At 53.0% G+C, this 26896-nt stretch overlaps 1 protein-coding gene across 1 annotated transcript in view; it reads right to left on the bottom strand.

Moving 5' to 3' along the window:
• Positions 1 to 26564, bottom strand: part of LOC128267717 (uncharacterized) — a 30209-nt gene extending 3645 nt beyond the window's left edge. The window contains exon 1 of the mRNA XM_053004608.1: positions 25661 to 26564. Coding sequence (XP_052860568.1) covers positions 25661 to 26564 — 904 coding nt within the window. The remainder of the gene's footprint in view (positions 1 to 25660) is intronic.
• Between the last annotated feature and the right edge of the window lie 332 nt (positions 26565 to 26896).

Here is a 26896-nt window from a genome sequence, read left to right on the forward strand (position 1 = left end):
GCCCCAGACGAGATCTCCGGAGACGGCACAGATTTTTAACGGCACACACCAGTTCCGGGAAGCAGAATCTTTATCATCTTCCGTTTTCCGGGGATCCGAACGCCTGCAGTCGTGCGTGTGTGTGTGTGTGGGTGAGGATAGATAACGGCAAGGTAAATAGAGGCCACCGTCACCAGGGAGTGACGCACACACACACGGGGGTGGAGGGCGGTGATAACCATGACATTGGCTGAAGGTTACTGCCAAGGCGATAGGCGCAGATAAACAACAACAACAGGCCCAATTTGTCCTGCGCCATCCTTCGTTCGTGTGCTGGGGGTGTGTGTGTGTGCCACCCACAAAAAACCCAAATCATCGAGTCATCGAACGATAAAGGCTGCCGGCTGCCTGACGGGAGTGACGAGACAATCGAACGACACACACTAATGCCAGGTTGTCATGGAGCAGGAGACAGTTCCGTCACCAGCAGCTCCACGGCAACGAGGAAGGTTCGAGGCCAAACTCTGGTCGGGGTCGAATTGGGATGACGGATATCAACAAGTAGGGGAGGTTGTTGCTCCCAAAATGTCACTTTCAATTCCCCCGGTGAGCCACATCCCCTTTTAATGGCCTGCCGATGGAAATCCCCGGTGGGTTTTGTAGCACTGCGTTCCAGGAACTTTTCAACTCGCATAGTGGTGTGTGTGTGCGTTGCGGCCACTTGAACGGGACGCAGCGCGATAAGAGAGCGAAGCTGAGTGCGATTACCGTGCGTTGACCTTGCCGTGGATCGGCGATCACGCGCGACTCGCGATTTCTGACACCTTCCAGTGGATCTTACGCTCCTCCTCGAGCGCGAGGTGATAAGCAGCAAAGTCCCGGGCCGGAGCCGGAATGTGGAGTTTTGTGTGGACGATGGTGAGTCAGGTCTATGTCTCTCCATTCAACAATCGCCGCGCGACGCACGGCTGATAACGCGCGCGGGGCCGGTGCTTCTGAGTGTCGGATCCATTCAGTTCCCTGCCAGCAGGACCTAAACCTGGGGCGCGATAGCCATCAGTGACTCACTCAGAGCGGTCGCGGAGTTGCGGTAGGTTAGGTCTTCGACCTCCGGCCAAGGCCGGCCGACTCCATTAGGGAAGTTGTTTCTGCGATCCATCCGTGCTTTGTGGCCACACGTTATCTAGATGTGCACCGGATGGCGTGACAAACCCCCCGAACCGGTTCGGCTATTTAATTAGATCCTTCCATTGTGTTCCCCTTTCGACGCGGCCACCGGAAGCCGAGGGTGCCTTGGTAATTGAATACCCTGCCAAACACCGACGTCAACGCGGTTATCGCTTATCGGGAGTGGAAAAAGCATAAAAACATGTTACGCTCCGGGCCCGAGCCCGAGCCCGGGTTGGGTTAAGGTTGAGCTTCGGGTTATGCTGATAACACCCTCCGTCCGTCCGATTCTCCGAATGAGCTCTCAATTGACTTCTCTAAGCCGATTAAACGCGATCGTAAGCCGATTAGGCTGATTAACGGTCGGCTGGGCTCCCATTACCTGTGCTCCGTGGCGTGTGTTCCTCGGTGTGGATTATCCTCGTGTTTCATGTCGACAGAAATCGACACGACATGAGCCGGCGCGAAGGACATCGGACATTCGTAGGTGTGTTTTTAGTCTGATTTGGGTTCTTTCTGTCCAGTTTATCAAGTTGGTCTAATGAACAACTAATGGGTCGGGTTCGCCTCCCGGATCGCAGTGAGATAATATCAACCCGCCGGCTCTTGATGCCCATCAATCTGAACTCGGGAATCCTGGTCCGGTCGGTCCGGGTGTCAAATGTTAACAGCATAATTGTGAGCTACATTGATGCCGTTTGCACTCTCACCGTTCGAGGCAACCCCTTTGCCCTTTTTTGCTGGCCGGATCGATACCGATGACCTGTACCGAGCCTCTGGGTTCTAATAAATCAACAGCCACCATGGTGAACCAAAAGGACATTTTCTTGTCGGTGTCCACCGTGTGTTGAATACGGAATCCCCCTCTGGTCGGATAATTTATCGTCACTGAACGTGTGTGCTCCGGGAGAGTGTGAATGGTTGGCCAAGGCAAATTGGAAATGGACGGACCATCGGACAATCGTCTGCGGAAGAGGGAAGCGAAGAGCGAACTCCGGCAAAGAATGCCCCCGGAGCATTTCCGGAGCTCATCCGGAGATCCGTGCAGTAATTTTCACGATTTGTCTTACGGCACCCGTGTGCGGGACGACGGTGCGATGGTCGTTGCTTTGGATGATGGACACGTCCTTTGTTGCGCTTGTTTCTTCCCGGGCGTCTCATCTTAATTCTTTGCCCGGTCATTCTCTTAACACAGCTTGGAGCGCTTACGGAAGCGGAAGCTTCTTGTGCTTCCTCCGAGAGAGACACACACAGACGGACGTGTGGTTTCGGTGGCCACAAATTGATGCTGGCAGATAAATAAAAAGCTTGTCCATGTAACGGCTCCCCAGACGGACGACCAGGGGCCTTCGAACCGGGTGAGCGGAAATTCAATTTCCTTCGATCTCAGGCGTCCGACAATGGCCACGGCCATTCCGATGGTCAGGCGAAAGCTGTCCGGTTCTCCGGTCTCTATTTTTGGAAGTCCTTCACTTGTTCCCGGTAAAAGAAAGGTGAGGAGCAGTAATTTGATGCAGCGCAGCAGTGTCTTTGTGCCGTGGCCCCCCGTAATCCTGGCAAGAATCCCTCCAAGAAGGTCCGGATGGACGGACGAGTTAACGTCAACATGTTTATCCTGGCCGGGCCTGGGCTGGGCTGGGCCAGGTTTCATAAATCACTCAATATGAAGTTTATTGCTGCGGGTTCCAGGCTCCGGAGAGTTTCGACGAAAGACGTGGCCACCTTGACGCTCATTCTCACGTCAGTCGGTAGAAGAAATATGGCACCAATCGGCACCGTGCTACAAAGTTGCGTCCCACGTCCGCCGCCGCCGCTATCTCTGGCGCAGGCTGAGCAAATTTACATAATCCAGTTGTGAATAATCGCCGTCATTAGACGCCGCTGAAGGTGCATCGATGTGTCCGTGGCGCATGTGTGCAAACGATGGTTAAACGGCACTTCCTGTGCGGGGCGCGTTCCATAGAAACCGCCAGCCAGCCAGTCAGCCAGAATCAACAGGGCCGCCAGTGTCGTCTGGGACGGTTCGTTTTTTATTCAACAAACACTCAACTTCTTTGTGGCGCACGAATCGGGTCATAGTCACCGGCCGTGCCGTGGGGGGGTTCTTTCTTATAAACATCGGCGGCCCCTCGGCGTCACGGGGGTAATCACCTTTCTTTGTTGTCCAAATATAAACCCATCGTCACCGATTTGCGCGCATCCAGAATGGTCGTGACCGAGCGCCGGTCGGTCGCACGGAGGGGTGCACTTGATAATCGAAATTATAAACGGCCACCACCACCACGAAGGCGGTCATTTGAGACACAAACACCACAACGGACGAACGGAGCCGCCCCACGGAGGGTGTTCATTCGTCACGTCAAGTCAGGGCGGGGATCGCTTTTTATGCTGTTCGGGAGCTCACTTGTCACTGGCAGACGTGCTAAGAGACGGGCGGACGGACAGACTGGCGGAGGGAAAGCAACTGGCACGGGAAAACAGAAGAAAGAGCATAAACAAACGGCATGACAAGTGGCAAACGGCGCACATCCATGCCAACTTTCGCCCGAAAAACAAAACCTGCCACTGACCTCAAAAAAGTAGTCCATCTGTCAGTGGCGGCGGCGGCACCGTGAAGTCAACGACGAACAAATGCTGCGCCCTCGGGGTCTATGTTTGACGAATGGCCACACAGAAGAGGGACCAAAAAAGCCAGACCGAGCGACGTTCGTTCCTTAATTCACAGCAAAAGAACCGAGCACTGACAGCAAGCTCTAAACAAGACGACCCGTAATTTGTCGGACAAGGATTCATTGGGATACTTTTTTAATTAATGCATTTAACTCTGGATTCTTAAATCTATTAAACATAGTTCCATTCCATTTGTTAACTCGTCCCATGTATCTGAAGCGAGCCTCGCAGGGTCCTTTTCAGTAAATCACAGCCTTCTGGGGCGTAATTTGCGGGGTCTATGATTAAGCCCTGCACGCACATACGCTATCCGGACCATCATGATTCACGTCAACGGGCCAACGGCCGATGGAGCTTGGCGCAAATATGTGCATTAGCATAATTATTCATTAGACGAAAGATAGAGAAAGAGGTCCCACGCTCCGAACGATGCACACACGGCACCACCCGAGCCGGGACGACGCCCCGGGACGAGTCCATCCATTCGTCCGCTCAAGTGGACGTTCCATCATAATGTCATCATCTTAGGGTCCTCTGCACTCAGCACTGCCAACAGAGACATCTGAGAGCCGCACGGTGTCCTGCACTCCTTCACCCGACACATGTTCGCCCGACTGTCCTGACACTCCCGGGGGTCGGCTGGCCAAAGGCACTTTGCGCGGCAAATGGATTAATGAAAATTTATTGCAAATTACGATGCCGGTCCGTGTCGTCCTCTCGAGCGCGCGCGCGCACCCGGGTTTCGAGTTTTGACAGTGTCCTCGCCGGCAAAAAAATGGCCGGTGTCCATTCCGGCTGCGCCATCTGCACTCACTCACCAAGATAATGATGATTATGATGAAGAAGAGTGACACTAGATGAAGATTAGTTTGGTGTGTAATTGGCATCGAAACAGAAACGGAGTCATTTGGACACAATGTTCTGACCGTGTGCGGGTTCGAGCCAACTCCACGGACACGCACGCTAGGGCTGGACTGAATATTCATTTCATACGGGAAGGATTAAATTACTGGCCACATACACATAATGGCCCCCCACGGGGTGCCCATTGCGACAGACAGCCGCCCGCTGGGATATCGGTTATCGCGCGCGTTGATTTAAGACATAAATTACGGGATAAATATCGGATTGATACAACCCGAGAAGCGCAGGGACGCATACGTGACGGGAATAATAAATTTCGATAAGCGGCCATTGCAACAAAGCCAGTCCACCCGGCCAGATTGGAGGGATGTGTCTGGCTTTGGCAGGAAATTGATATTTGTCTCATGTTTGTCACATGGAGCACGGGGCAACTGGCAACCGGATTGGAAGGCCACCACCAGGAAGTCATAACAGGAAATGGGCGACGATGTCGTAAGCTCTTGTCCATGTTTTCGTATAATTTTACTACTGACAACCTATCCGAGAATCAATTTGAATCCCTTTGAATACAGAACGCACATTAAATAATTTGTTTCTTCTTCTGCTACACGAAAACGGCTACACAATTTTCGCTTTCGATCGAGGCCACTGGTCCGGTTTTGGCATTTCCGCATCCAAAACACGGCTTAGATAATCGTATTCAAGTGTCCGCCCGGTGGAGGCGCACGGTAGAAGGTGTGAAAAACTAGGCGTCTCCATTCGGACCTCAAACAACCCCTGCGCCACGTTCTGGCAAAACCACTTTCGAGTGTTTCAAAAATCGCCTTCGTCAGCTTAATTGCAGCACCCTGGCACCCGGGGCTGGGCTGAGGGGCTCGTCCCGAACGTCTTTAATTTGCATACAATTACCACCGTGTTTCGCACGGAACTCTCCCTGAACACTCATCATAATTTCCGGGCCCCCCCTCTGAGGTGGCCTTTATTTTGCATTCACAATTAGGCACAGGTCTCGTTTGCTTTTTTATTGTTGTCCTTTTCCGGGGGCCAAGGTCCGTTGTTCGGTTCTACCCGTTTCCACTCTCAACTTTTTCTTTTACCAAAGGTTAAACTGATGAAGCTCCGAAGCGGCGGACTGTTGGGGTCCGATCGCGTTTTTGCGACCCACAAAGGAAACTTCGCTTAACTCTGATAAATTGTTCTCTCGTGCCAAGCGGCAACGTGGGGCGGACGGACACTGCAAACACCACTGTGATGCAAAGCGAAGGAACTGCAGCGCACCGGGGATTCGGATTCGGATGCAAAATGCGCATTCCGGTTTGCGCGGTTCGAACCGAGCCGATGTCCTTCGAGCCTGGTCCGCCTGGTGCACCGGGGGAATGCATTTAATGGCATGATGTTGTCATTAAATATTCATAAATTGGAACAATCTTCTCGGGGTGTCCCGGGTGATACCCTTCATCGGTCGGTTGGCGTTGCTAACGCCGTCGTCTGGCGTTGGCAGCCAAAACGGCAAAGGGCAGAGCGCACGAACATTGGCCATAGTTTTTGGTCAGCCACGGAGCGTCGGAAATTGAATTCGCTGCAGCCTGCGGCTGCGGGATCCACCGTCAGTGAAGGTAAAGTTCCGTTTGTTATTGTTTTTTGTCCCGCGGGTCCCGCTGGACGAGCATAAATTCACAATGCACCGAAAAAGTGGCTACAGCAGAAAAAAGTGCTGGCCGCACGCAGTGCACACAGGAGCAGTAATTGTGCACATCCTGACACGAGCATGAGGTTCCCCCGAACGGCACAGCTGGGTGCGCTCGTCTGGCGTGTCCGCAACACTAAATCACTGTCCACGCACCGCCGGCCAAAGGCTTTAGTTTTCATTATGTGCAGTGAGCGTCGGTCGAATTCCATTCTGTTCTGCTCCATAAAGGGGACCACAAAGGGCGGCGCGAAAAACGTGGAGTAGATCTTTTTCATTAAATATGAATATTGATTTAAAAACCAGATCTCCCTCGACGGCGCGCATTTCGCGCATTTCAACGTTTTACTGTGACTTTTTGCGATTTTATTTGATTCAAATCAATTATGAAAGTGTATCCCGGTGGAAACATGATACGTTGCGGCGGCTGTTGTTCGTTAAAAAATATCCATTTCATCCTTTTTAGAGTTTTTTAGTCACGCATTTAATGGCCCTGTTTGCGCTTCGAACAGTCGCACAAATGGATTCCGGGAAAACCGAATTTTATGTGCGAATCGACTGCCCCCAGAAAAAGGGCAGCTGGCGCACCGTCCGTACCCTTGCTTTCGCACAATCGGATCGATGTCGGGGCTGCGAAAAACAACCCCCATTCGCCCGGCCGGCCGGTCGGCCAATCCGGGCCTTCCGGGAAGCAGCTGGCCATCCGCAGGCACGAAGGTATCATAAATCTTGAGTGTCGGACACGCTGCAGGTATTTATTTGCACGGCATTACAACGTTATTACCGCGATGATTTATGGCCTACGGCTATTAGAATGCAAATGATGCACAGCGATGCATTCGTGGCGCTCGCCATGCCGCGCCGCGGTCGCGTCTTGCTCCGTCTTGGGCCGACGGCAAACATTGTGGGACACTTCATTATGCTCTCGGATGACACCACGATTTCTAATTGAATTGTCCATAATTAATCAAAGACCCCACGCGTCGCTTCACGCTGCAATTCTAATGCAGGTCAGGACACACACTCAGGATTATGTATTCCGCATGTACGGAATTGCACCATCCAGAAGATCCATTGTCTCTGACTACGGTTAACATAAATTTTTCAATGTCACGGGCCCGGGCTGGCCCATTGCCACCGAATACATCACGCCGCAGGAAGGCGCCTTCCCCCTAAAAGGAGTACAATTTTCTCGTGCGTATCGAGTGCGTTCTGGTGTAAGAGATAAAAAATACTGTGATTCGAAACACACCCAACGAGAACGATGCACAATGCATGGGCCATAACTCATTCCGTGCCTGACAGTTCCGGTTTGCCGTTTCCGGTCCGGGTTCTCTGGCAAGGGACCGCACCATCATCGTCTTAATTTACCACGATCCTGGAGTCCGTTGTTTAGGGTGGCCCGAGCGGGTGGAACTGGTCCGTCAGTGAGCCGGGTGCCGTTCCTGGCACACCGAAAAAGGGCCTTCAATATTTATGCTCCGCTTGCTCCGGTGCAACACCGAAGGCGCACGACAATGGGGAAGGCATTTTGCCAATTTCAACGCCGTCGAACACCTCGTGGCGTGGCCGCGTTGCAACGAATTGCGAAGGTAATGAATCATTGGTGTCCACTCGGTTACTGGAATGGCCGAACCCGAGTGGACCAAACTTCAGATCCTTCGCAGAAACCGCAGACCGTCCTAGGCATCATGATGTTTAAACTGTGCTTCACAAAAATCGATGGCCGGCCTGGCAAGGGCAGCATCTCGTCGTAAGAGCCTCCGGGTTGATCGGTGGTGCGTTCAACGTCCGTCGTCGCACTGAAGGATAAGGAACGGGCACGGGTTAAAATAATATTGCTCGTGTCACCGCCATCATCATGTCACCTGATGCTAATAGGCCATTGCCAGGGGGGGGGCGCCATTGCGCACCCGGCCGAAGGCCGCTTCCGGTAACCCAGTTACAGCGCTTCCGCTAACAGCGTTTTTTGCATCCGGAGGACATGCTGCCAATGTTGGACCGGCGGAAGCGGCATTGTGCCATGCAAATAGCTGTTGCATTCGCTGGATCGATTATCGGCGTGGTCGTTTCATGGACGCGCTGTCCAATGGCACTGCAGTGCCATAGTTGTATGACCAACCTCCGGAAAATTGTTCAACTTTTTGAATGAGAACGAACGAACACCACCCAACCCAAGGACCGATTCCATGAAAATGTCACCATTGAGTTCATCCACGCAACGGACACCGAAAAGATGCTGTGAATGGTGCTTGAAAATCGATGACCCGCCTCCGATGGCCCCGGTGGTGAAGGAGGTGATCAGGGGCTAAATAGGGACGTGCGCACGTGCGAAGGGAACCAGAGCTGCCATTTATCAGAAGGCCGTGGTGGAGCCTTCGATCGGCAGGTGTTGCTTCCCCGGAGCCAGAAGCGCCCGTCGTGCATGACGGCAACTGCGCCCAGCAACGCAGGTCAGGACCGATAAATGATGGGATGCTATTTATAGGAAGCGACCCCTGTCGGGGTCCTACCTACGCACTTTAGCAGCAAGGATGCACACGGTCCCCGGGCCTCGACGGAGGGCGACCCCGCTGACGCCATTCGGCGAGGCTGTGCGGTGACTAAAACATAGAGGCGCATAATTGAATTTGAATACTGCGAGCGTCTGTATCGAAGGGTTTTAGCTGACTAAGAGATTACTAAATCATTAAAATGGATTGTTTGCGGGGTTAGGTTATCTCGTCCCGAGCCGGTCCGAGATGTATCGACGTGTGTGCTCAATCGAGTGAAAGAAGAATGAACAACGCAACATAATTTAGGGTTAATTTTAAATAATGTACGGGACTTTCCGGGTTTATGGAATCCGTTTACGGCCCCCTTTAGCTGTCAGCATCCGAATGATAGCTGCTAAGCAGAGCGAGTCTGTTTCGTTCGTGTCAAACATCTTCATCCACCGCAAACGAGCTGCGTCTGCGGTGGCTTCATCTGGTGCGGAAATGTGCGACATTAATTGATCTAATTCCGTGCTAAGAGCACGGAACACGGAACATCGTGCCCCGAACAACCCCGGCCGGTAGCTGCAGACGATTAGCCGTCAACCGTTCGCTGAAAAGCCAACCGAGGGAACGAGAATTGCCGTGACGTGAACGTTGCCGCTTCCGCGTAATCTTCGAATTTGCTGCCAGCGTACCGGAAACGAGACCGGGTACACCTTGACGGGACCGCTTCGTTGAATCGTTCCTCTCAGATGTCAGACTGCCATTCGCAATGATTTTTTTACCCACCCGAAAGTGTTTCCAAGGAATGCTGAATTTGATATGTGTCAGAGGTAGACCAAAAATCTCTGCTTCTACGAATTCCGTGTCCGCCAAGAGAAGTAATTGAATCTTGAATTTCCGGCAAAACAGACACTGCATAAAATACCAATTTCAAAAGCTTTTTACATTCAATCGAGTTCCATCCTCAGTAAGGACACCAACGCTCGGCTACGCTTTCCAAAGTGGCCATTACTGAATGCCGGGGGTCGTGTACGAAGAGCGAGTAATTTGACGATTCGGAGTTCCCCGGAATTAAAAAGGTTATTTCTATTTTACTTTTAATTTCATCAATCGGCACAGGTTGCAGCGTCTGTGTGGGCCGAATGTAAAAATCAGCCGAGACAGCGAAGGCACAGTCGCAAAGGAAGAAATAAAATTATATCGCGAATCGCACTGGAAGCTTGAAGGAACCATTTCGGAGATGATGGCGAAGAGCCGACCGTGGAGGCGGTTCAAACGCTTGCAGCCAAACCAAGGCCAAGGTTGCCTTCGTTGTTTCATTTTCGGCTACACACAGCACAAAAGACGACCGCCCCCGGTCGGTCGAAATCTTTGTGGCCATTCGGAGACCCACTTGCAATCAAGGGTATTTTGTACGCCCCGGCCAGACCGGCCAACCTTTTTCGGCAGCAGCATCGGAACGCTGCTAACGGTAGTGATGACTTTTGCACTACACGCCTCGTCTCGTCTCGTGATGTCTCCTCGCTGCCGGTAAGCGACCGACGGCGTTGTCGACGGTTGATGCGAAATTTACATTTTCATTTTCTTGATATCGTCCCGTTTTATTGGCCAGAGGATTTTTATCGCTTAATGGTACGTGAAAAGTGAGCATCCCTACGACGTCGAAGTCGTCTGAAGCGCTTATACGTGGCCCCGGGACTCATCTTTCGAGGACGGACTGTGCTGTCATGGACCTCACACTTGGGTCCCCCTCGATGGGCCGATGGGAACTATCTACAGTAAGCCATTCTCATCGGATAGATAGCACCAACGCAAGACAAGATCTTCCCTTTTTTTGCGGCCCTCCAATTTTGTGACTTGACGCCGGAGCATCATGTTTACGACTCGGACCCAAACCGTATACTCGGTCGGAACGTGAGCTTTTCGTGTACACCGACCGAAGGGAATTTACACACAGGCCCAAAACGGCCAGGAAGAAGATTTGTGTGGCGTTGATAACTGCACCAACCAACCAACAGCAACTTTCATTTTGAAGCGGAAATCGATAAATTACAACCAGCTTCTGTTAGTTGAGTCACTAAACAAACCCGCATTGGCCGCCGGTGTGTGTGCCTAATTACGGTGACAATTTATTTCACGCTTATCACGAATCTATTTACCAACCGAGGGTTGCATTTGATTCCGTTCAAATGGCTCGAAAAGCACCGATTTTATTGCCGTTTTGTGGGGATCTAATTGGTAAACATCAGCCCGGATGGCCACTGTGGTTTTCCCGATTTATGAAACACTGTCCATCGAAGGCCACGGACGATCAAAGGACGATGTGCGAGGTGCAAATCGAATCCACCTCATTAATCCCACTTCTGCTACTTTCACGCCGTCGTGTTTGGGGCTTCACGAAAATGGGTTCACGTGAGTGGCGTGAGTTCGGGGTGCTCCGGCACTCACTCACTCTCGCTCACCGTTCACTACGCGTTTGAATGTCGTGAGAGGAGCAACGCGCGGCGCGTCTTCTTCTTGTTCGGAAGTATATGCTTTCTCCGCCATTGCGATCATTATTATCGGGGTCCGCTTTTTACATCTGGGAACTATATTCTGTCCACCGAACGCGCGCGACCGTGACGACCGCGTGTGTGTTGGTGTGCGTTTCTGGGGCCTCGCGTTTGAGAATGAGCGCACGGTGGGGTCACGGTGGGGGTAGGCAGCGGCCGGTGTGTCAAGTTCATTGGCCCCGGGGGATAATTTTAAATGCCTGAAGCGTGAAGTCATCCACTTCCGACGTGCGGCCGACTTTTTTGAGGAAGCTCGAAAAGTTCGAAAACAAACTGTCGACGGCATGATCTCTGGCGCAGTGCCCCCTCTGGGGCGCAGGCCAATCGGATTGTCGGTGGCGCCACGGAGAGTAGCAAAAGTTAGGTCCGGCCGCCGCCAGCTGAATGATTCGTCGGTCGCTTCTTGACACAGGACAGGTGTTTCCCATCCGTCGCCGATCGGTCGGCATCGGGATGATCAGGCAGGTCCGCCCGCCCTCCCTTCATCGACTGACTGACAGCTGTCAGCGGTACTCTCTACTCGGGCGTCGTGTGTGACAGACGACCGGGCGACGCGCAATGTGATGACGAATGTGAGAAAACGTGCTACACGCGCCCCGAGACACTTATGCTGCCGAGGGGCACGACGGAACGGGAGTATATCGTTCGCATCAGCATAACTCCCCACTGGCAGGGCGGCCGTGTGTTGTACCGTCTCTGGCTTCGGTAACCGATGCGGCCAATCGGCCGCGATGGTGTACTGAAAGCTGATCCGATTATGCAATCCAGATTTTCCTGCGTAATATTCGCGTGTACTTCGTGGCTTGGCCGCGCCTAAGGATTTTTAAGCCGTCGGCCCGAAAAAACACACGACACTTTTCGCACTCGTCAAGGATAAACGCTTGGATTTGGAGGCCGCAGGCGGCCGGCCGTGTCTGGCCGTGGCGTTACGTAACCACCGAATGGAGCGGCCGAAAAATGTGCTGCCCAAGAAGCCAAACCGGGCCGACGGTGGCGACAACAAAGCCAAGCCCAACCATCATGCCCACCGGGGTTCCACCGCGCCTGGTCTGACCTTGAAAGTTAACTTTTATCGCGTCCCCGATCATGCACGCCCCACGTGTGTGCGTGTGTGTGCTCCTATGTGTGGCCGAATATATGCGTGTGCATGCTCGACGGGCGTAATGCTGCGTATTTATATTCGCTTTCCGTGCACCACCGGGACCGATTTCCCGGTTTCATCCTTTTCCCGGCTCAGCATTAAACGGGAGAATTTATTGCAAACGATTTGCATATAAGCTGTTATTTGGACAAATTTATTCATTTGTGGCGATCGTTAGATTAAAGGAAAATGCAGCCCAGAGAGTCGCAGAATGAATTTTAAAATCCGGAAAACCGGTCGCCGTTACACGGGTCTCCAACTTCCATCGAAAGGCGATGGTTTTGATTTCTTTCTTCTCAGACCAGAACCGGGGCCGATGTTCCGTTCCGATGTAAACACGGCCGTTTGATGCGGTTTTTCCAGCCGGTGATAACTACCGAAACGTACCGAACGGCTTTTCCGGGAGGCGGGTGAACCGGAGCACATGACGGCGGCGGCACTTATGTGCGCGCACCTTAATGCATAATAAATGATAATTGACACGTAATAAATTAATAAAACATAACGACGTTAAGCGATTGGTGGCGGGCCGTTGACGGCTGACGAAAAATATGTGTCGCACGCGCCCGCCGTAAGAAGCCGTCGGAAAATGTACCCGGCTGCTTCGGAAAACCTTCCGCTTCGGGCTGGGGTGGGGATGCAAATTTGGTTAATTATTCATCATTTTGCAGAGCGCACGGTCCGCGCCTTTCGACTAATGAATGTTGTGAGTGGAAAGCGAACCGAAAGCGGGTTCCATCGGAATACAAATTGTGTGTCATTCACTTTTTCATGACAGCGCACGCGGCAAGAAATTCAATTAATGATGAGGGAAATGTCAGAATGTGTCACAAACTTTTACAGCGCAATCTCATTTGGGTGAAACTCCTGCTCGGAATTATGTCGATTATGCCGAAAGGGCTAAATGTTTAACTATCTTTTTCATGCCGCTCGAAATTGGAATCGAAAGGGTCCTCGGGATTATTTCAATCAACTCCTCTCGGGACCGGCCAAGAAGAACGTTGGCCCGTCGTTTGTGTGTGCCAAGGAAAAACGGAAATCGAAATGATTGTTTACTTCAAGCATCTTGTCGTCGGGATGGTCACTGGGCGGGAATGCAACTAGTGCAAGGATTGTGTCCTGCCCTGCACCCTGTAACGAACGGATCGGATCGGAAGTGCTGACAGGCGAGAAGATGAATGCATGATGGCCCGGCCTCGGCCCCATGCATCATTATTACATCCAGCTGGTAGACGTGCTCTGCCGTCTGCGGTCGGAGCAAATAACCAACCGACCACTGGAAAGAACCGACTGTATGTACCGGACCCCGGAGTGTGTGTGCTGATTTCACCGCAAAAACCAAGATCATAATGTAGTTACAAATGTTTACCATCCGGATCCGGATGATGTTGCCGCTGGTCGGGTTGGGTGCATCCTCACGAACGGGAAAAAACACTCCCAGCATTTCTTGCGCCGGAAATGAACGCGAAAACCAAAAAAGGGTGGGTTGAAGATGCACATAAATAAAACATCGCCAGTCTTCGCCAGTCTTGTAATCGTCTCTTCCCACGCTGACGGCTCTGGTTGGAAGAACCATTTCGAAACTTCCGACAGTCCGGTTCCGGTTCCCGAGAAGAAGTAGTTGCCACGCGACGCTTCGTTCAGTTGCAGTAATTGACTTCTATTTATCTCACTTTCACACTTTATGACGTCTTTCCTGGCACTGGCCAACATCGAGAACCGATGCTTGAAAGGTTGAAGATGAAATTAAAAACCAGGTATAGACTGACTGGTCGAATGGAGTGCTAAGGCGAATTCTTAGAAAATCGAATGGCCACGTCGGGAGGGGTCGCAAATATATATTCGACGCTGATGACACTAATCTTAATAGATCTCGGGCCCAACCCAGGCCGGGTGCCTCGGTAATCTCGATTCAATCGATCGCCGGGCCGAGCGCACGCAAGGACTCTATGTTTGTGTCCCCGTCAACGACACGTCTTTCATCGCACAGAGAGGAGCGCCACCCCGGGCCCGGGTAATTGGATTGATTTTATATTGGGTTCCCGAGTACCCAAAAAAAAGAATGTGAAATCGTTGTGTTTTCCGAAAGGCGGCGGCCTACACTTTTCTCCGCCATCCACTTTCTGTTTTTCCAATTTTCATCTTCCAAATCCAATGAAATTAAACTACGGGTTCGGTGGTTCCCGGGGCTGTGACGCCGTGCCGGTGCCGTACCGTATTTGTCACTCTTTCACCATCACGACGACGGAACCGCACACACCAGGGGACGCTTCATCAAAAATTCATTTCTCCCGGCAATGGCGCGGCAACGGTGGCGGTCCTCCGATCGGTTCCGATTACCATTCTTCGTCCCGGTTTCGAGACAGAGCGCAATCAGAGTACGTGTCAGCGTAGCGTCCTCCCTGCAGGGAGAGTGCCTTTTTTGTCTGCTAGCCCCAAAAATGTCATCGCAAAAGGGAGGGGGCCGAACATTCTTGGCATGTGCTCCGCGCCATGATCTGGAGTTCGAACAATGAACGGCGAGAGAGAGCTACTGCGCATCACTCGGGTTGACGTGGCCGGGCCGAGATGGCGTTGAGGGCCATTTGATTGGCCTCCCCCAAGGCCTCGGTGGTGCATTGCTGCAGTGGCAGGAATGCATCCGGTGAGCACTTTGCCTTTCCCGTTCCGTTTTTTTTCTCGTTCGCCATTCCTGTTCGGATGTTAGACAGATTAACGATGTGGTCTGTGTGTGTTTTTGGGGGAAACTACGGAATGGGCCACACACCAAACCACGGTCACGAACAAGGTGTGGAAAAAGAGGAAGATTTTAATTTTCTCTTATTCTTTAGATTTGTTCTCCGGTGTCCGCCTGTCACCGGCAGCCGTGGCTCGGCGAAGGACGATTAAGTCTAGGGTGTCATCCAAGCCAAAGACACAGATCGTACACCGATGGGAAGGCCGATTTTCACGATAAATTAGAAGCGGTTTTTGGAAAGGTGACAAAAGCGTTTCGACCCGCCAAAGGTGTGAAGCAATGAATTGTCGTCACTCGACTGAGGTTGATGCTGACGATGAGAGGTCAATAAATATGCGGCCCAAACATGCCCCGAAAATTGCGCACCCCACCGAGGACGCGAGTAATGTGGCACGTATCACCAGCGCACACGGTTTGACTGCATGTCACCGAAAAGACTACAATGGGAGGCCATAGCCCTGCCAGCCAGTCAGCCAGCCAGCGGCCTAGAAACATGTTCCACAACAACATCGGCCATCGGTCGGTCTTACGGAGACGTTATGTAACGGTTACGACGACGACAATCGCGCAGCGTTTGCGTTCTGTACGCGTTACGATCCATGATCCGCCACCGCCGCCACCCAGTGTGTGGTGGCCACCATTTTGAGGTAAGCAGCAGCAGCAAAAAAGAATAAAGAAATTTATTTAAAAAAAAACCCGCGACACACACACACACACGGCGTGTATTAATAGGTTAAGTAATGGCGAAGTAAACGCGCTGGCGCTCCCGTGCATTCGTCGTGACACTCCGGGCCGATCTGAGCCGTTTCTCTTGACCTTACCAACACCAACGCCGGGCGGCTGGCCGACGGGCTGGCTGGCATGCTGTGGCACCGCAATCGCCACCACAAGGGGCGCAAAACGTGGTTTGCGACACGCTGCCGGGCCGCGGTCACTCTCGGGGGGTTGCGCGCGCGCTCACTCGCGACCCAAATTTCCAACTCCAATTTTCATCCCTTCCTCCCACGGACCGGCGGCCGCTGGAATGAAGTGCGCGGTTGCGGTAATCGAAGCCAAAACAACAACCCAAAAACCCGACCGCCCGACCGCCCGGCAGATGCACGTCGCGAGGGACGGATTGATTGAATTAAACAATCACCAAATACGGGGCAACGAAATAAAGCGGACCACACAGCGGAATGACACGGCACACGGGGACACACACGGGGGGTGCGGAGGTTCAAACGCGGTGCCTTGCAATTATGCTTGTTACTGCTACGGCTGCGATTACCTCAAAATATTGCCCTTTTACCGGAGCTACTCGCTGTGGCTCACTTGACCCCGACCCAACTCCCCGACAGCGGAGAGAGAGACAGCGACGCGATGAGCCTTTCGAGCAGGTGATTGGCAACATAACGCGCGCTGCGCTGTTGTAATCTGACATTTGCATAGAATTGTTTCACAACCGGACCGCGGTAATAGGATTACGATTTGGGACGCATCGAAGCGCCGCTCCGATGCGGAGGTTAAGAACTCTCTCTCTGGACACACTGTGTGTTTGTAGAAAACTCTCCCCCTCGGAGTAACCTTTCACCCCCAGGAGGACCTGTGTCTCGGAGTCGGATTTATGCAAGACACTTATCGAACGATGCAATAAATCACGCCGCCCGGCGTTGTGTTGCGTTGCTCAATCACCTAGTTCTACCCCTTTGCGCCAATCTCGGCGCCCGCCGAGACCTTTCGGTGGGTGGCCGAGATGGATGGTTACCACCAGCGCACCATGCTGGAGGTTGCCAAACGAACCTGTTTCTAGCTCACCTACTTTTGGGCGCCCACGGCGGGTTGGAGCGACGCGGGAGACGACGAGCCATGACTCAAGCCGCCGTCGCGAGAACTCTCAACTCCAGGCCAAGACGCCGGCGCGCGCGCAAATTGACGAAAGGGCGCTTTGGTAATGCCTCGTCTGGTGAGCCACGAGCAGCGTCTGCAGAACGCCGGTCTTGCAACACCCGATGGGAGCGAGAGAGAGGCCGATGTTGGGCCATGCAATTGGGATCGGTCCGGGCGGCGGGCGAACCGGTTCGGGTTGCGTTGCATTGGGTTTAGAGGACAACTTGGCGTAACGGCTGCCGCTGCTGCTGTGGACACATTTCATCGATTTCGCTTTCGGCCACTCGGGTTCCCTTTAGCCCCTTAATTGGTGTTTTAGGTAGGGGACCGTCCCCGGCTTGGATTGGGAAATAAATCTGTCCTTTAATGTGCCCGACATTACGAGGCCCTAATCCAGAAGTCAGGTCAATATAGTTCACGTTTCTTTGAGGGACTTATTGAAGTGATATTTATTTGATTATTTGGCGCTAGCTTCGGTCCTTGGTCTAGAACGCTCAGGTCCGTCCGTCTAGTCCACATCCTACCGTCGATAATTATCTCGTCGGCCGTCTCGTCGGCAGGACTTACGCCTTACGCAACTCGGCTCGGTGCCGCGATTGCTTAACCCCTTTCGAAAATGTGTCGACAGAATGCTGGCCTGCCGGCTGCCAAATCGGTCGTCGGGGTTGCTAAAGAGAAGGCGCAAAACCGAACCGAGAAGTTGACTGCGCCGCGTTGGGGTGACACGTTGATGGGAGTCACGGTCGCTGCGCTGCGGTGGGTTGCAGCGCTCAGCTCAGCTGTGACCCGATTTCGTCGGAGGGGTCTCTGGTGGTAGCCCAATTTGGCAGACCCGAAACCGTGCCCCGCGTCGCGTTGCGTTTCGCACCATTACGTGTGTGTGTGTTGGGTGGTGGGACAGAAACACGCACACCTCGAAACGGGCGGACGGCGGGTGTCAAACAATCGGCTCCGGAGGAGGCTCGGCCACAGCATCACCCGCCGTCAATTACGTCAAGATCGGGCAAGGCGAGGCCAGGTGACAGGGCCACCGTCGTCGTCGGCGACGCATCCAGTGCGCCGTGTCGTAATTGTGGTGAAGCGTTGAGGTAATGCTCATCGTCGGTTATGAACGATCGGAGTGGCCACCATGGTGTGTTATGCTGTCCCCGAGAGTGTGTGTTGTGACAATAGGACCCAAGTGCACCGCGCCGCAATTGGCGAGGTAATATTAAAAAAGAAAATCCCGAATTGAAGTCGAGATGAACCGTCCGCAATAGAACGCAGAATTCGCGGCCACACAGTCCGTCATTGTGAAGCGATTGTGTGTGTGTGGCGGGGGGACGTTACGCGCCCATTTGCCATCGTCATAACCACGCCGGTTGCCGCGTAATGACACGCCGTCGTCGTCCGTCGGCCCAGCGGTGATTGTTTTACGTTTTCGGGGAGCCAGAAGATGCGACGACAGGCTGTGGGGTGCCGGGCGGTGTCAGGGTGACCTGCTCCTTCTCCGGCCGGTGGCCGGCTTCTGGTCTGCATTTCGCTTAATTTTACTTTGGCTCCTTTTTTCGCCATCTTTCTTTCGATTTGCGGGGCCGCTGCGGTTGTATAACATCGTCCATGGGCTGCGGCCAGTGTGAGCGGTCACGTCGAGGGAATCGGTTCACGCGCGGCGCGAGCCGTGCCGTGTGAGGTAATGATCGTGACGCGACGATCAAAGCGAACGAGAGCTCGCATTCACTCACTTCGCGCCCGATATCTCGCAACCTTTGCCTCTCTCTCGCTCTCTCTGTCTTTCCTTTTGTTTCGAGCCCGGGCCAGGGTCCTTGTCGCACCCTCGCTCTACGGTGGCCGGAGGTTGGGTAACGTCTGCTAACCTTGAGCTCGTTTCCAAGGCATGAAGCGCCACCAGCACGAGCGGCCGCGTTGCAGTGTGGCCGTTGCGTTATCTCACTGTGCATCTCGGGCCCCCCGTGAGAGAGATGGCGGTGCGTGAGCAGTGAGAAGCAGGCAAACCGCGGGCGCGTTTTGTAGATCAAACGATCGTGTGATTCACGCGATTGCGACCGACCGTTACGGAGAGTTCGGAGGTCGGATTGCGCGGCGGTGGTTCTGTGAAGAGCAGTCTCTTGACTGGAGCAGCGATGCATTTATCGAGCCCGTAAGCACCCGTTAAATGAGGTTATCTCACATTTCGGCAACACGAGACACAAGCGGGGTGACACAATAATCGACCAGTTTTCGGCTAATGCAACCGTCGTCGCGGAGATCGCCGCACTCTCCAATTGCAACCGGCCACTGGCCCCGGTGGCCACCATATTTGTTGGTTGGGGCGCCGCGTACGCAATGCACCTCATTGCGTCATCCGGGGTGCCTCGGACATTTGAAAGCTCGCCGCTTGATAGAATGGCCGATCGCGATCGCGTGCGCCGCCGCTGTGTTATGGAACACTCATCGCAACAACAAAAAGAAGCCGTGATCAGCGCCGAGACATGTTCTGCGACATAATGTGGCCAACAAAAAGGGCAATATACCGCGGCAGAGACAGATAAACGCGTGGCGCTACGTGTGCCACCGTTTCCTTCGGGGCGAGCACCGAGAATCGGGCAAAAATGTGCGTTGTGATAAATTCTGCTTGCACAAACAATACGCGCCATACGCCTCCGGCCTGCGGCTCAACAACAACGACGACGACGATGGCGGGTGCGTAAACATGGCGCAGCAGCAACTTCTTGTCGGCACCCCGCGCCTTTGTGGATCGCCGATTCTGACTTTGTATCTCAAACTTCTGTTTTTCCCACTCGGGTTGGTCTCGGTCGGTCGGTCGGTTGGTCGGTTGGTTTTCTTTTTCCAGCCTTCACTCTACGCCGAGGCACGCGGCCAAAGGCTGGCATAACATAAGCATGTTCGCATTGTTTGCGCCCCGCCGTACGCCGGGACCGGGCCAGGGCCCGGGCAATGTAAATGTTGGCGTAACGTTTATCTGGCTGATGATGAAGAAAGTTACGGTTGATAAGTTGCCGGGCGCCGCCGCACGAGAGCTGCAACGATGCAAATGCGTTGCGTATGCAAAAACCTTCCTATCGTGCCTTTGTGTTTGGGAAAAGTTTTGGGGCTGTGGCGCAGAGCGCTGTTGATTTGGGGTGGCGAACGGAGGAGAGAAAATGCTTGTTGTTTCACATTATAAGGGGGTACTTTCCAAGCTCAACTCTAGTTTTTGCCTAAAATTTGCTTCAATTGTTTTTAGTTAGAGTTCGTGACCTCGTGAATGCAAATTAGAGAAACATAAGAAAGCAACTAAATTATATCGATTGTGGCTGTATCGGCTCCTTCTTCATTTCCAAACAGTTACTCGTTGTTAGTGCCTTGGCTTCTCTTGCACGTTTCGTGTGGGTTTTTCGAGCCCCAAAAACGACAATTCAGTTTCAGTTGAAAACTCACCAATTTGACAATAATTTGTGAACATTAGGTTGTCTAAACAGAAATCGACGTTTTCTGCGTAAATTTCAAAACATTAATTAAGATGCTTTCAATTGTCCGACTTGCGTTGAATATACACAGTTTTGTTGAAAAATGTGTTGCCTTTTTCAAAATACCTTTATAATGCCTCTCTTGTAGAAGGCTTAGTCGTTATTGGCGAAAAGATCTGAGTAGAGATCTGAATTTAGTGTCTAGCCAAACGGAAGCTACTCATAATAAACGATTCCTTTCAAGTCCCACCCAGTTCCAGTAGAACCTTCCTGACAGTGAGTTCTGGAGTACATCTTTGTGAATCCAGCTTTGCGCAAATGGCTTAAAACTGTTTGATGGTTAATCTTTAGGTCCTGGTCGATGCTCTCATTACCAAAATGATGATCAACTTTGATTATTTCTGTGATTCTATCGACGTTTTCGACGACGTGTCTGCCTGTGCGAGCTACATCTTTAACATCGAAAATAACTGAAACTTAACCAGACGAAAAACGAATAACATCGAATAATTTAAAGTTTTTACTAAATTTCTACAATTTCTAGAATGAAGTTTGACGATTTAAAAGTCAAGATGCATTAATTTGCTTTTGTCAACGTGTGTTAGCCGTTGAGTGACATGTTGTTTGGGGGGCATCTTTAATCGTCTTGTCGTCTTCTAAACCTCTACCTAATGGACAACGATGGCCTGGCCAAGCGTGGAGCCGCGCCGACGGTTTTCGTCAACGTCCGAGGCCAAGCCACTGTTGTCACCTGGTTATGCTCTTTCGCCTCTTTTCGCAACACACCGTCGTCCCCACGCGTCCCCAATTTATGCACACACACACACACACACACACACACACAGACAGACACGTAAAAAACGGGCAGAACGGTGGCGGAAACGTGGGTGGCAACATCGGTCGTGCAACAGTGCGAACTACGCCACCACCAGCGCCACCGCGGCCTGCACTTCACGACCATGGGGCGAGTGGCGAGAGTGCGACGTTACGTATATTGTTGGTTCACGTGAGGCAACGTAATTTGGTCGGCCACCGTCGCGGGTCGGGCGGGCGGCCGGTGGAGTGACCTAAACGGGACCGCGGGGTTGGTTACGCCAATTATGCGGATTGTGCCGTTTTATTCTGTCGCCCCCCAAAAAATGGAACCCGCCCTCAAAAACCGGCTTGTGGTCCCCGCGACTCCTTCTGGCCTAAAATCTCTCTCTCGCGTGGAGTAGTAGATCACGGCACGGCCACGCGCTGCATGTTGTTGCAACATTCGGTGCAGTAGTCCCAGGGCGTGGGCCCAGATCGTAGCGGGTGCGGTGCGCCAAGAATTGGACCCATCGAAGGGCGCGCGCGCGAAAGAGAATGGCGAACTCCGGGGCGCGCGATGGAGCCGATTGAGTCCGCGATTAGGTCAGAGTGGGTGGCTAGGGTAGGTGACTGCATTCGAACGTTACATGATGCTTGTGGCCAATGCTGCCGCGCGGGAGTGGGTGTTAGCTAACACACCGTGGCCCCAGACTGTTACTGTCAAAGGGAGAAGGCCCTTCACCGTAATGGCTCGTTCTTTGGTTCGAACCTTTCTTCCTACTTCTTTTTTGTCCATTTGTGTTGAGCAAATTTGTGACAGCAAAACATTTACATAATCACACACACACACACACGGCCGGTTGAGTTCCAATTGAAAAGTGTCTCATCGCGGCCGAGTTCCAAACAATTTGTGTTTGAATCATTCAAAGCACCAAAAGGACCTGTTGGTCCACCAAAAACGGAACCAGAACCCAGCGCGGTGAGTTTGTCCATTTGTCTTTCCGGTTTGCGTGTGCCGTGCCAGAGTCGGGTTCCGTCGCAAGTATTTACCCAAGCCAAGGAAGTGAAGCCAAGACGTGGCACGGCAATCAGCGTCGCACAGAACGACTGGCCAAGGCAAACGGTAGAAACGATTACATCATTTGTCGATTCGTTCGTCAACACGCCGAGGCGCCTCGGCAAACGATCGGTACTTATGCTCCGTCGTCGTCGTCGCTGCTATTGTTGTCCTGCGACAGTCAACCCGATGAGCTGATGAGTTCCCGGGAGCGCGTTCTGTGCGATGTAATCGGAGAGTTTGCGAAATTAATGCCATCAATTGACAGTTAAGCCCACGTTACACGTTGTACGGCGCACTTTGTATGCTTCCCTCCGTGGGGAGCAACCATTTTCCTCGTTTTCTTTTTTTGTGTGGGGAAAACTCATTTTCAACTCGTCCCAAAAAGAAAGTTTCCGCTTTTGTTGGGCCCAAATTGAGAGAGTCGGCGAGCTGGATGGCAAACAAGTTACCGCCGAGATTCTTGTGGCGAGGTCCCCGCCGACGGGGCCGTTGGGCAATTGAAGTGTAAATTAAATTGTCCTTTTCCGCGTGCGCTACCGCCGCCGATCGTATCGCACATCGGGACATCATCATGGCTGGCGCCCGGACAGGTACCGGAGAAGGATGCGGATCCGAAAACGGGACACGCCTGATCCTCTGAATAAAGGGCGCCCGGAGCGCGCGCGTTGGAGCAATTTTGCAATAAATTTCCCAACCGAACCGCGATGGGCGAATGTCCTCGACGACGACGCCGGTCTCGCCCGCCAAGAATCGTTTCCCATCTTCCGCTCCAGTCTCTCGATTGGTCGTAAAGTTAAACAGTTTATTATAACATTCTTCGTCGTTTATTTTTTTGAGCCTTTTCATTCGTTTTTTTTCCGGTCGACTTATCTACTTTCCCGGGGTGTTTGTTGGTTGCCAGCTAACTTCTCGTAACTTTCCCGATTTGTTGGCACAACGGTGTCCCGCCTTCCGGTGCGCCGACGACAGAGAGCGCGTACGCCTTGTCCCGATATGTTCCGGACGCCCAAACGTTTCCTTCGTTTCGTTTGGCGAAATGTTTTCATTTTCCATTTTGATTGTGAAAACTTCCAGCAGCCACCGGAAGCCGGACCGAGTGTAATGTAATTTCGGCACGGAGACGAATCCGCACCCAAAAATGTATCAAACCACGATGGGCAGCGACTTAAAGGAGTCTTAAAATCAGCTCCCGGCATCAGGATGCTGGTCCGCGGTCGTCACAGCGGAAAAATCAGCCTCGCTTCGATGAGGAGGATTTAAAAGTTTTTCCGCTCGACTTTTACCGACCTCAAAATTTTGATTCTTTCGTGTAATTCGCGCGGCCCGAGTTTTTAAAAGTTAACCACAAAATGGTGACGAGTATTTTCTCGGCCCAGAACAATGGTCGTCAGTGTTGCTTTACGAGATACCTCCCTGGCCATCGAGGAGTGGCCTTTTTCCATCAACCGTTAGCGGGCATAAGAAATATCTGCTCAAATTTCCATACAAATCACAGAGGTCGGAATGGAGAGAAAGATGTAATGGATACACGTCGGCCCAAGCTGATTAATCAGCACTGCAAATCCGATTAGGTAACCCTTCTCCGACGACTCGCCGGCCTTCATGTGTTCACTTTCTCAGCGAGGATTTGCGCCTCGACCGTAGAACCGCACCGCAAGATCTGTTGAATGTTTCGTTCTACGCCACTTTTCTTCGGTCCGTCCCGTGCCATTTGCCAAGTCCAATGTTTAAATAAAGTCTGCCGAAAGTCCCAAAAAACCCTCAGCATTACCGCGGCGGTGTGGCCGAACTACATTTCGCCGAACACTTCCAGCGAACCTTTGTGCCCGTGTCCGTGTCCGTGTGCACGGTCACACACGTGAGAGGTGAAAATTGATTTCCACGTCCCCCCCCCAACGGTAATCCCCGGCGTCGTATCGCGGTTCGACGTTCTGCGCGGCGGCCCTTTCTGCGGGTTGAAAGCAAAGTTAGTTGGCTGGCGAATTGATTTCCCCGACACAAAGCACGGCCAAGCGCCGCAGCACGGCGGAAAGCTCCTTCCGGTGGAGCATTTTTAAATTGATATTTCTCACTCGGGATTTATTTCCAAGCCCGAGTCCCGAAAAAGAATGGCGCCGTGTGTATATGGTAATATGGTTCTGCCTGAGCGCGAACGGGGAAAAAGTTTTATGGGTTGGCCCCGGAACGCTAGAGCCACAGCGGCTGGAATACAAAATCCTGTTGCTCGGTGAGGACGTTAAAATGATTTTCTTTCTTTCGCGCGTCCTTGAACCAAGGCGCCACACAGCACCGTTTGCCAACACAATCCACGAACTTTCTACGTGCACCGGGCGCGAGTACCGAGCTCATAAAATTACATGTGGGGTAGAAAGCGCCGCAGGTCGCAGTCCAGAATGGAAACTGAAGTCATTTTCCGCGTCCATCCGGGGATTAGACGGGCGCTCCAAACCGGCCATAACTCCGCGCACACTGACGTCCCTGCCTGGTCCCAAGTGGCCGACAGGGAGTCAAACTTTCCAGCGATTACCCTTTTGCGTGGCGGGGCAATATGCTGCATGCTGCAGCGGAAAGAAAGGATCCCTTCGCGGTCCCTGGGATCCCTGGAGGGCGGATGCAAGGGAATGCCCGGCTCGGGTTCGGGGCCGGACTCCAGGCAAAACGGTGCCGCGCTCAAGTAACCACTTTCATCTCGGGCCCTTGTGCTGAATGGATGGTTGCTTCAAAGAGCTGGTTAAAGTTTCGATGGCAAGCAACTAGCCCGGGGCCAATAGTTGCATATCCTTGATGGTTTTCTCTTTTGCATGTATTTAGGTTTTCCCCGGAGTTTTGCGGTCATAGCGTTTCAAGAAGCTGGACTTGAAGAGCTCTACTCTGTGTCTATAGTCCAGAGGAGACCAACCGCACACTCGCCAGTCGTTTGACCAGTCGTTTCAGAGTCCTCAACGACTCAGAGCTCAAAAGGAAAAAAAGGAATTAGGTGACACACGAAACGACTTCGGTCGTGCTCGAACTCATTTCCAACTAATCTTGGACAGTTCCGAAACCGATTTCGTGCCCTCCGTCCGCCGTCGGTCGTCGAATGAAATTTGCAAGCAATTAAAAGCCGCTTCAAGAAAGTTGCGGATCGAAGACGGGGAAAAGTTTTCTATTAAATTTCGTCGAACGTGACACCCGGCTGACCCACGGATGGAACAGATTGGCGTGACTTACCGTGCTCGAGGCTTTGGTTGCAGCAGCGGAGCGCCTCGTCGAGCGAGTTGGCCTCCAGATGGCGGCGCGCTTCCTCCTGCAGATCGGCCGCCTTCAGCTCCGGGGCCCACCAGCGCTCGACGAGCCGCCGGATCAGGATGTCCTGCTCGAACCGGGCGCCAGGCGCCGAGCTGCGGCGCGGTCGTCTGCCTGCGTACCGGGACGTTGTCAAGGAATCGTTCAGTAACTGGCCGTAGCTGGCTGCCTCCAGCGTATCACTAACGGCCATCGCCGCCGACGAAGAAGAAGCGGTCGATGTTGGCGTACAGATCGTCGCCAGATCGGTGGCCACGGATGGGAACCGCTGGCCGCAGACCGTGCAGCTGCTGTGCCAGAAGCAACACTGGCGGCAGAACGTGTGACCGCAGGTGGCCGTCACGGGGTACCGCAGGACACCTTCGCAGATGGGGCAAGACAAACCGTCGACCCAACCGCCGAGACCGAGGCCACCATCCTGAGGCCTCAGTTGGGCCCGCCGAGCCACAATGTAATCGACCACACTGGCCGCCAGGGGGACAAAGTCCAGCCGGTCCTCGGTCCGGGTCCGGAGTCGGGTGGTGTAGCTGTCGAGAGCGTGCCGCAGGTGGTTCACCTTCGCCAGCGCCACCATCTCGGGCGACACCTCCGACGAAGTTGCGCCGATTGCGGTGGTCGTCGGTTGGGTCGCCATAGGCGGGCGCGTCGTTAGTCCAAGGTCCACCTCGTTGCCATCTTCGGCACCACCATTACCACCACCCGGTTCTGCGGCACCGCCATCACCCCAGTCTTCGTGGGCATCCTCCGAGCTGTCGTAGAGCGCCAGTTCCTCCGTGCAGCTGTGGTAGAACTGTGACTTCCCGTAGTACACGGGCGCTGTGGCGGGCATCGTGATCGCCGCGGCGCGCCACCCTTCCGCACTCTAACCTTACGCGATTCTAAGCACTACACATACACCGCGCAGCCCTTTTCTATCGGGCGCCTTTCTTGAACGTTTTTCGCACCGCTCACCGCGACACACACCTTCTCTGTGGACCACTTCTCACAACACACACACACCCTTCAGCACATCCGCAGTTCTCGAGCTTCAGAAAAAAGAATGGGGAAAAAGAGACAATTAAGCAAAATGTCGCACGAACCGAACGAAAGTGAACCGCGGGATGCGGAACTTCCTGGCACAGTTTGCTACGATCTGTGAACGGATTTATGGACGGGCGACGG

This window comes from Anopheles cruzii, chromosome 2 (assembly GCF_943734635.1).
Source record: "Anopheles cruzii chromosome 2, idAnoCruzAS_RS32_06, whole genome shotgun sequence".
NCBI lineage: Eukaryota > Metazoa > Arthropoda > Insecta > Diptera > Culicidae > Anopheles > Anopheles cruzii.